The 10,055-nt window shown below is 44.7% G+C and overlaps 1 protein-coding gene across 1 annotated transcript in view; it reads left to right on the top strand.

The window, feature by feature from the left end:
* Positions 1-775: 775 nt before the first annotated feature.
* The window catches only part of LOC139027805 (whirlin-like), a 10,535-nt gene continuing 1,255 nt past the window's right edge, over positions 776-10,055 (top strand). The window contains exons 1-2 of the mRNA XM_070443765.1: positions 776-2,412; positions 2,713-2,773. Coding sequence (XP_070299866.1) covers positions 1,665-2,412; positions 2,713-2,773 — 809 coding nt within the window. The 5' untranslated portion in view covers positions 776-1,664. The remainder of the gene's footprint in view (positions 2,413-2,712; positions 2,774-10,055) is intronic.

Genomic DNA, 10,055 nt, shown 5'->3' on the forward strand with positions numbered 1-10,055 from the left:
TGGTTCACTTGTGTATTTGTTTACTATTTAACTCGTTGTTTTCTGTCCCATCAGTCGACGCAGTGGACTGGCAGGCTGATTCTGTCCAACATAATCCAGTGATAATCTAGTATCACAGATGGCCTATAATTAGACCAGCTACATGTGACGTTATCTGTAGATCTGTGCCTCCTGCCATGCTCCCCACTCACCGATAACAATGTCCACTCACTGATAACAATATGTGACTAGAATTAGTTATATTATTATATCTCTACTATCATATTGTTAAACTTGGGCAAACATTTTTACTATGAGAGATGTGACTTTTTGGATGTGACTTTTTGGATGTGACTTTTTGGATGTGACTTTTTGGATGTGTCTATTCACAGGGGAATAGAATACATTGTCCATGCACTAAAGCCCACATAATTACATCAGATTGCTGTGGTAAAGCCAATTAAACAATCAGTCATTTCTTTGCTCATATTGATGCCATGTGTATTCGCATCCGTATTATTATCGATGCTTCTGTGCGTGCCTGCGTGCATAATGACTGCGTCAATATGTAGTGCGCTTCGAATATTGAACTTTTCAATTAAACTAAAAAGGTATCGCCAATTAGAGTTCTGTCTGCACTCGGTCGACCCCACGAGCGTGTGTTGTTTGTTACCAAGCAACTTATTCACTCCACAATGTCGGCTGCGTCATTTCCTCCTGACAAGAGACTGGAGAGAGGGAGCGACACACTCTAGCAGCGTCTATATGCTCGGGAAGCTCGCGGAGACGCATCTGCCGACTAGGTCAACGCAAGGCTGGATAAAAATAAAGAGGGATATAAACAAAAAACTACCAGGATTTTTAAAACTCTGGATTACTTGAAAATGGCTGAATTATCTATGCGTTATTTGTAACACTTTTAGAGCTCCGGCTGGATATATTTGGATAGACAACTCCACAATATGAACTTCGGTCGCCGATAAAGGAACCAAGCAAAATAACAACTTCTATCAAGAATATCGCGCGTAATATTTTCCGAATCTTCCGCACACATAATGGTAGGCTTAAGTTTACCTCTTGATATTCATGAGTAGTAGACATTTTTTATTTTTTTGCGCTCAAGCTTTTCTCTAGTGCCTGTTGACGAGGTGATATCTGTGGATACTGGAGAAGCAGCTCGCGGGCTACCTGATCTCTTCATGCACAAAAGCAAGACACGAGCTAATGACACAGAAGCTTGTCGTGCTCGCCATTACGCTCTCTGACAGGGTTGTGAGTTTTCTGACCAAGGTTCCGAAATGTTTCTTCTATTAGTCTATTTCAGGTGCCTTTTTGACACATGATTAGCTTAACTTATTACGCATTAGGCCAACTGAAGTTCTGATGTTAGGCTATTATTAAACTGCAAATCTGTTGAGTATATCCTATAGTTTGTGTTTGAAATTATAACATTGTACTTAAGTTGTTTATTTCATTGCTCGAGGCTGCGTTCTAAGACTGTTGGAATTCAGCCGGTTGGCTAAGCCAGACCCAGGCTCAGACCTAGCCAATATGACTATTAGTGGAGTGGACGTCCTGCAGGAATCGCTATGCCACGCTCCGTTTTAAAGGAGCACAACCCAGCACTGTCAGACCCTAATGCCCAAATGTCTCCCCGCTCCAGTGTTGCTGCGTGACCCAGTCATATGTCTAGAATGAGCACGGATCTAGAGCGTATGTCGCTCAACTCCTCCTCGGCCAACTCCGTGGCCTCGAGTGCCCGCACGCTGTCAGCCAATGTCAAGAAGCTGCACAACGCGCTCAACCTGCTGCTCAACGAATTGGAGCGGGAGCAGTTCATCCACTGCCTCAACGTGTACCACTCCAAGCGTAATGTCTACGACCTGGTTCAAACACTTAAAGTCATCCTCAATGCGCCCAGCAAACGCCAACTTCTGCCCATGCTACGGCAGGTCATTCCCCGCTCCGACCAGCTTTTGTTTGACCAGCACACCTCGGAGGGCCTTTACTTGAAATCGGATTTACTTGCCAGAAATGGGAGCGCCGAAGCGTTGGGCGAAGTTCCCAGTGGGAGTCCAACTCCTCCTGGGCATTTCTTGCCAACACCTCCCGGATCTCAAGTTGCGATGCGCGGCTCTCCGGATAGTTTCAGCACTAGCAGTGATGGGACAGCTCCCCTCGTCCCGCTGCTCGGGAGAGGCTTTCTGCACGAGCCTCCAGGAGAGGTTCGACAAGTGACCCTGAAACGGCACAAGAGCAACGAGGGCTTGGGTTTCAGTATCCGCGGAGGCTCGGAGCACGGGGTCGGGATCTATGTGTCTCTGGTGGAGCCGGCATCCCTTGCCGAAAAGGAGGGACTAAGGATTGGGGACCAGATTATGAAAGTCAACAACACAGTGTTCGATAAAGTCACGCATGCTGAAAGCAGTGAAGGTAAGTGTGTGTGTGTGTGGTGTGTGTGTGTGTGTGTGTGTGTGTGTGTGTGTGTGTGTGTGTGTGTGTGTGTGTGTTATATTAACTGTCACCTTTCAGCCCAGCAATATATAGCATGTAATCACAATACAGAGTTAATACACAGAACACCAAACGCACCACAACACAACACACACTGAAGAGAGTGAAAGGAAATACTTTAAAACAGGGTTCAGATGAAATTGATGCTGGTTTACAATGTTTTACTCCCACTGTACAGCCTACCTCTACTAGCTCTCCTATGCTCCCCTTTTTTTAAAGTTTCCCTGAAGCTCTTAACTGAGCAGTCTGTCTTGGCTCTGCTTCTGGAGTCTGTGCCAGGGTGGGCCACACAGTCAGCGCTTAGAGCTTTTTTAGGATCATCTTTTTCGTGGCACGCTTGGCGGCGAGGAACAGCATCGTGACGGGAACTGGGTCGTAAATCCCGCCATCCCGTGGCCACGTCCAATTGGACGAAGCAGAGAGATGCAGAGAGAGAGAGACGTCTGTCTACCTACTGCTTCATCCGATTGATCTGAGTCTCTGACTCAGTGATGAAACAGAGAAGGCTGGATATGAGATGACCTTCCCTTTGGCTGGACTCTCTCTCTCTCTATACCAGGGCAGCGTACTCTTTTGCTGTTTAGGAATTAACAGAACTATCTGACTAGTGAAATTAAATACACACTCTTACAGTTGTTCAGAGTTACTCCACTGGGACTTCTGCTGTTGTCTGAGCTGCCTGTGTGTGGATGGCCGGGGGATGGGGGGAACAGATATGTGGAGCGGTAAGGTGGAGGTAGTAGTTAACCCAGCTGCTGGATTGGGGCCCACCAGGCATGCTGTTAACTGGTAAAGGCCCACCAGGCATGCTGTTACCTGGTAAAGACCCACCAGGCATGTTGTTAACTGGTAAATACCCACCAGGCATGCTGTTAACTGGTAAAGGCCCACCAGGCATGCTGTTACCTGGTAAAGACCCACCAGGCATGCTGTTGAACTTGGGTAAGGGCCCACCAGGCATGCTGTTAAAAGCTGGTTAAAGGCCACCAGGCATGCTGTTAACTGGTAAAGGACCCACCAGGCATGCTGTTAACGGTAAATACCACCCAGGCATGCTGTTAACTGGTAAAGACCCACCAGCATACTGTTAACTGGTAAAGCCCACCAGGCATACTGTTAACTGGTAAAGAACCACCAGGCATGCTGTTAACTGGTAAAGACCCACCAGGCATGCTGTTAACTGGTAAAGACCCACCAGGCATGCTGTTAACTGGTAAAGACCCACCAGGCATGCTGTTAACTGGTAAAGCCACCAGGCATGCTGTTAACTGTGTAAAGGCCCACCAGGCATGCTGTTAACTGTAAAGGCCACCAGGCATGCTGTTAACTGGTAAAGCCCACCAGGCATGCTGTTAACTGGTAAAGACCACCAGGCATGCTGTTAACTGGTAAAGACCCACCAGGCATACTGTTAACTGGTAAAGACCCACCAGGCATGCTGTTAACTGGTATAGACCCACCAGCATGCTGTTAACTGGTAAAGACCCACCAGGCATGCTGTTAACTGGTAAAGACCCACCAGGCATAGCTGTTAACTGGTAAAGACCCACCAGGCATACGTTTAACTGGTAAAGGCCCACCAGGCATGCTGTTAACTGGTAAAGAACCCACCAGGCATGCTGTTTAACTGGTAAAGCCACCAGGCATGCTGTTAACTGGTAAAGACCCACCAGGCATACTGTTAACTGGTAAAGACCACCAGGCATGCTGTTAACTGGTAAAAGACCCACCAGGCATGATGTTAACTGGTAAAGACCCACCAGGCATGCTGTTAACTGGTAAAGGCCACCAGGCATGCTGTTAACTGGTAAAGGCCCACCAGGCATGCTGTTAACTGGTAAAGACCACCAGGCATGCTGTTAACTGGTAAAGACCACCAGGCATGCTGTTAACTGGTAAAGACCCACCAGGCATACTGTTAACTGTAAAGACCCACCAGGCATGCTGTTAACTGGTAAAGACCCACCAGGCATACTGTTAACTGGTAAAGACCCACCAGGCATGCTGTTAACTGGTAAAGACCCACCAGGCATGCTGTTAACTGGTAAAGACCCACCAGGCATGCTGTTAACTGGTAAAGACCACCAGCATTACTGTAACTGGTAAAGACCACCAGGCATGCTGTTACTGGTAAAGACCCACCAGGCATGCTGGTTAACTGGTAAAGACCCACCAGCATGCTGCTAAATGGTAAAGACCCAACCAGCATGCTTGTTAACTGGTAAAGACCCACCAGGCATGCTGTTAACTGGTAAAGACCCACCAGGCATGCTGTTAACTGGTAAAGACCCACCAGGCATGCTGTAAGTCAAGCCTCTCTTGGTCTCTGGGGGTCTTGTCAGTGATCATCAAAGATTGAACTTTCTCTAGCTGACGGTAAATTGCCATGGCCATGATGAACGTACAATTCCCTCTGGCTGAGCCTAGGGGCCTGTCTGTGTGTGGACTGCATGTGTAAGGAGCAGGTATGTAAGCAGGTACATGACTGAGAGTAAGGTCAACAGCAAGATTGGATTCTTAAGTAGATTTCTACCACTGTAGTAGTAGCTTCTAATTCTTCTTCTGTCATCTGTGTCCTGAGGTTCAAATGGCAAATTGATGACAGTGTATTTATTGTAAGAGGACTTTTAGTGTGCTTCTGTTGCCTATTCCTTATAGGTCATGCTACACTAGAAGGTCATACTGAGTGGTCATAGCTCATATCCAAGAGACCGCAATTTGTAACAGAGGTCCACCTTTTAAAATAATTAAATGATCTGTCCAAAATTCACCGCTCCCTTGTCGAGAATACATTTTGCAGAATTGTAAACGTTGCAAAACCAGCACTGAGCTCTGTTCATGATTTACCGATATGGACATTGGCTGCAGCTCAACAACCCCTATGTTTTCTGCCCTAAATAATTGTGGTCCAGTCCTGGCCAGGGTTTCCTGGCTCACCACTTGTTGTTTAAATACAGGACCGGCCCACTTTCGTAATGATGCAGGGGTGTAGCTCAGAGATAGCTCAGAAGAGAGAAGAGACCAAAACAGAGTGCGGAGGCCAGCTGGGGTCTGCTGTGGTCACTTGGGTCCATTCCTTTTTTTAATTACGAAGTGAATTATTTATCAAATGCTTTAATTGCACAGGCGGAGACTAATTCCTCTTGCCTTTGTTTGACTGTGCACCAGTTTGATTACTATTGAAATGTTTTCCCGGGGTGCGTTTGTAGGACGGGTTAAGAAGGAGAGCAGAATGAAGATTTCATCCCAAATGATACCCTATTTCCTATGTAGTGCATTACGTTTGACCAGGGCCCATAGGGAATAGGGTGGCATTTGGGACACAGCCGAAGTCACATCCGTCTCACTGATCCCAATTTATGCATTTACAGCCACGGGAGAAGATGGAGCTATCCTTCACACAATCTTTCAGCCATCATCTTTACCCTTTTTCTCATGTTTTCACTGTCGCTCATACTCAAACTCTTTCTTGTCATCTTTCTATTTCCCCCATTTTCTCATCATGAACAGAAAACACATACATCCCTCTCTTCCTGCCACGGGCTTATATTGGTCACATGCACGCAGGCACGCAATACACACACACGCAATACACACACACACACACACACACACACACACACACACACACACACACACACACACACACACACACACACCACAACACACCACACACACCACACCACACACACACACACACACACACACACACGCAGACTCTTTGTCAACATTCTTCATCCCCTGTCTATCTTAAAGTACTGTTTGTATTCACCTCCAGTCTCTCCTGGGATCTTCCACAGCTGCCCTACCACATTGATTCCATTGTGGCTGTCTAATTGTTTTACAATGGACTGCAAGGTTGGGTCAGTTCACAGCCAAGGTGTCTCTAATCCATCACCTGGTCTCACTTGTTCTCTACAGGCAGAGTATTGCTGGACTAGCCATTAATATCACCTATTCACTGCCCAGAGCTGTGGTCAGATATGTGCTGAAATATCACTCATTCTATTAGCGTCTGGCCTGTTCACTTATACTAACATTGATTTCAATGGAGACACTGGAGACCGCATTGGGCGCACCATTAAAGTGACAGTTCAATTGTCTGGGTGGTACATGGTTTAGGTGACACCATGAAAATGTAGGGCTAAACTCAGACAATTGAAACGCTTGTATGGGACTTGCAGCTTTATTACTTTAACTGTGTCCCAAATGGAACCCTGTTCCCTATTTAGTGCACAACTGGGCTCTGGTCAAAAGTAGTGCACTATGTAGAGATTAGGGTGCCATTTGGGACACAAACTGCATGTTTATTGTGGAGTACCTTGCCTCCTCAATGGACTCTGACACTGTTTACAATGTGTGTTGATCACTCTGGTCATAGATAGCACCCTTAGCATATGTCTGATTTCAGCTCCGATGGATTTACAGCTGAACTGGGCATGGGGGATTCTCTCAAAGGCCTTGTCTGCGTCCCAACTTGCACCCTATTCCCTATGTAGTGCACTACTTTTGCTCTGGTCAAAAGTAGTGCACTATAAATGGAATAGGGCGCCATATGGGACACAGCCCCTCTCTGCTCCCAAGGTTACGTGGGAAGGGTGAGCCTCCGGTGGAGGTCTGAGGTGAATATTAAGTAGGATAACAGGATGGAGGGATGGAGGGATGGCTCTGTCTGGGCTATTTGGATTTTTGCTCAGTAGCTTTTGACAGGTATGTGTTTGATGCAGGATGGAGATTTGCACAGGCGTGCTGACACAGCTGTGCTGACACAGACGTGTACACGCACGTACACACGCACGGTTGTGCCTTAGTTAGGGCTTAGTTATCCTGCAAAGGAAAGGAAGACCATCCTGGCTGGTGTGTTGATAATCCTGTTTCCTTCACTGAGGATGAGAGAGGGAGACAATGAGGAGCGCATCAGGGGCTTTTCAGTAGTATCACACTGAAACATGTTGAGTGGAAATCATTTTCCTTGGAGAAAAACGCAAATACATACTCTCACGCGCACGCACGCACGCACGCACGCACACACACACACACACACACGCTGCTGCTTACTGCCTGATGGGTGCCGCCAGCTAACAATTTCCCTTCCAGAGGAGGAGGAGGAGAGAGAGAGGGGGAGGGCCAGATGGAGAGAGGGAGGGGGGGTTGTTAGAGTTGCAGAATGGGATAGGATTTGAATCATCTCAAGGTATAGGACTTGATGGAAAATTCTGAAGTTCTCCGATGTTTCACTGTGGTATACTCATGTTCAGGACCAGAAGTGATCCTAACCACAGAACAGGAAAAGTTACAGCATATGAGGACCCAGAGTTTTTCCCTGTCAGGTCAAAGTAGTAAGAAAAAAATTACTGGCCCTATTCACTTTCAATATTATTATCAATCTTTAATCATGTTCAATATTAATATATTTAACCAGGGTACGAATTATGGGGGAGTCAGGGGGTGCTCAGCTCCCCTGAATGAGATATTAGCTCCCCTAAATGCAACAAAAATCTATCTTTGGGGGCGATTTCTAAATAATGCTAATTTAAGCATTCTCCTGTTTGTTTAAAATGCAGTGGTAAATATGTTTTACAGTGGTAAATATGTTTTACAGTGATAAATATGTTTTACAGTGGTATATATGTTTTACAGTGGTATATATGTTTTACAGTGATAATATGTTTTACAGTGGTATATAGTGTTTTACAGTGGTAATATATGTTTTACAGTGGTAAATATGTTTTACAGTGGTATATATGTTTTACAGTGGTAATATGTTTTACAGTGATAAATATGTTTTACAGTGGTATATATGTTTATACAGTGGTATATATGTTTTACAGTGGTATATATGTTTTACAGTGATATATATGTTTTACAGTGGTAAATATGTTTACAGTGGTAAGTATGTTTTACAGTGATATATATGTTTTACAGTGGTATATATGTTTTACAGTGGTAAATATGTTTTACAGTGGTATATATGTTTTACAGTGGTAAATATGAAAATAAAAGCCCCTCTTTCTGATGGTTTAAACCATATATTTCTACATGGCTGCACAAACCGTCTCCCTTTCCACGGCGCTGTTCACTCAGTAGTGCTGAATTTCGGCCTCAGATGAGCACCTGTAAACACATAGATTTCCTTTGTACCTCCTCATTTTCACCATCTGTTTTCCATGCGTCCTTGACAAAAATAACCAATGCCTTTATTCCAATGCATTAGATTTATCTGTTGATTTATCATTGTTTGCTTTTGTCAGTCAGCTGTTTAGAGCGCTCAGCCAAAAGAAGTCGACCGTTTATTTAGCTTCATTGTTTTATATCCTGTTTGTTTTTCTTTCCTTGATCAGCGGATGATGGTCGCCAATATCAATTGACAATTAGCCTACAGCTGGACACCAATGCGCATCCAATCCATTCAACATTAATGACAGTTGGCCTGTATTTGACTCTTTAGAAGCATTTGATTTGGAACGGCATAGGACTACATTATTGTGGATTTGTGTCCCCATGAGAACTGTTTTCACGGTGAAACATAATGAAATGTGACGTAGGTATAGTTACACTTACAGTGCATTTACCGCGATCTCACCGTTTCCAGAAAAATGTATTGAAGGTCTAGGGAGCTTAATATTTCTTTACCGCGACCTGTTGATCAGAGTTTACCCACCAATATTTTCGACCACTATGTCACTGGCTATCGGTAGGCCTATTTGAAGTTCATGGTAATAGACCTACACATTGTAGCCTAGTGTAGCAAATGTACTATTTATTTTTTATTTCACCTTTATTTAACCAGGTAAGCTAGTTGAGAACACGTTCTCATTTACAACTGCGACTGTGTGTCCATCCTGTTTTTCCCAGGACAATTTTCAGCCCCATTTTAGGTGTTCCGACTTAATCAATGGCAATTGGCAAATTTCATTAGGCACACTTTTTGGTGCAGATGTCTATTTCCATTTATACAATGCTGATTGGTTAAAACCGCATTCCAGACGGTGTCTGTTCCACAAGTTCCACACAAGTTAAAATGCCTATTTACTCTGTTCTATCTGACTGGTCCACTGTCTACTGTCTCATCAGCCCAGCCAGGTACTTTATAAACTTGATCTCCTCTGTAAAAAGCATCTAGACATGATCTCACACTTCTTTTAGACATTTAGTTTTCAACAGCAGAGATTTGTGTAAACCTTGCTGTCTGTCTCTCCAACATTTGCAACATAATTTATTTAACTAGGCAGGTCAGTTAAGAACAAATTCTTATTTTCAATGACGGCCTAGGAACAGTGGGTTAACTGCCTTGTTCAGGGGCAGAATGACAGATTTTTACCTCATCAGCTCGGGGATTCAATTTTGCAACCTTTCGGTTATAAGTCCAACACTCTAACCACCAGGCTACCTTCCGCCCCATAGTAATGAGCGTGTCGGGAGTCAGGACGAGACAGACAGGCAGCGTTTCTCAGACCGTCTAAATCGTGATTAACCTGGTGGTTAGAGTCATTTTTATGGATATATACAAAGAAATGTCAATTGAAAAAAGGTCAAACAAAACGAAGTGCAGCTAGTTTGCA

This window comes from Salvelinus sp. IW2-2015, linkage group LG5 (assembly GCF_002910315.2).
Source record: "Salvelinus sp. IW2-2015 linkage group LG5, ASM291031v2, whole genome shotgun sequence".
Taxonomy (NCBI): Eukaryota; Metazoa; Chordata; class Actinopteri; order Salmoniformes; family Salmonidae; genus Salvelinus; species Salvelinus sp. IW2-2015.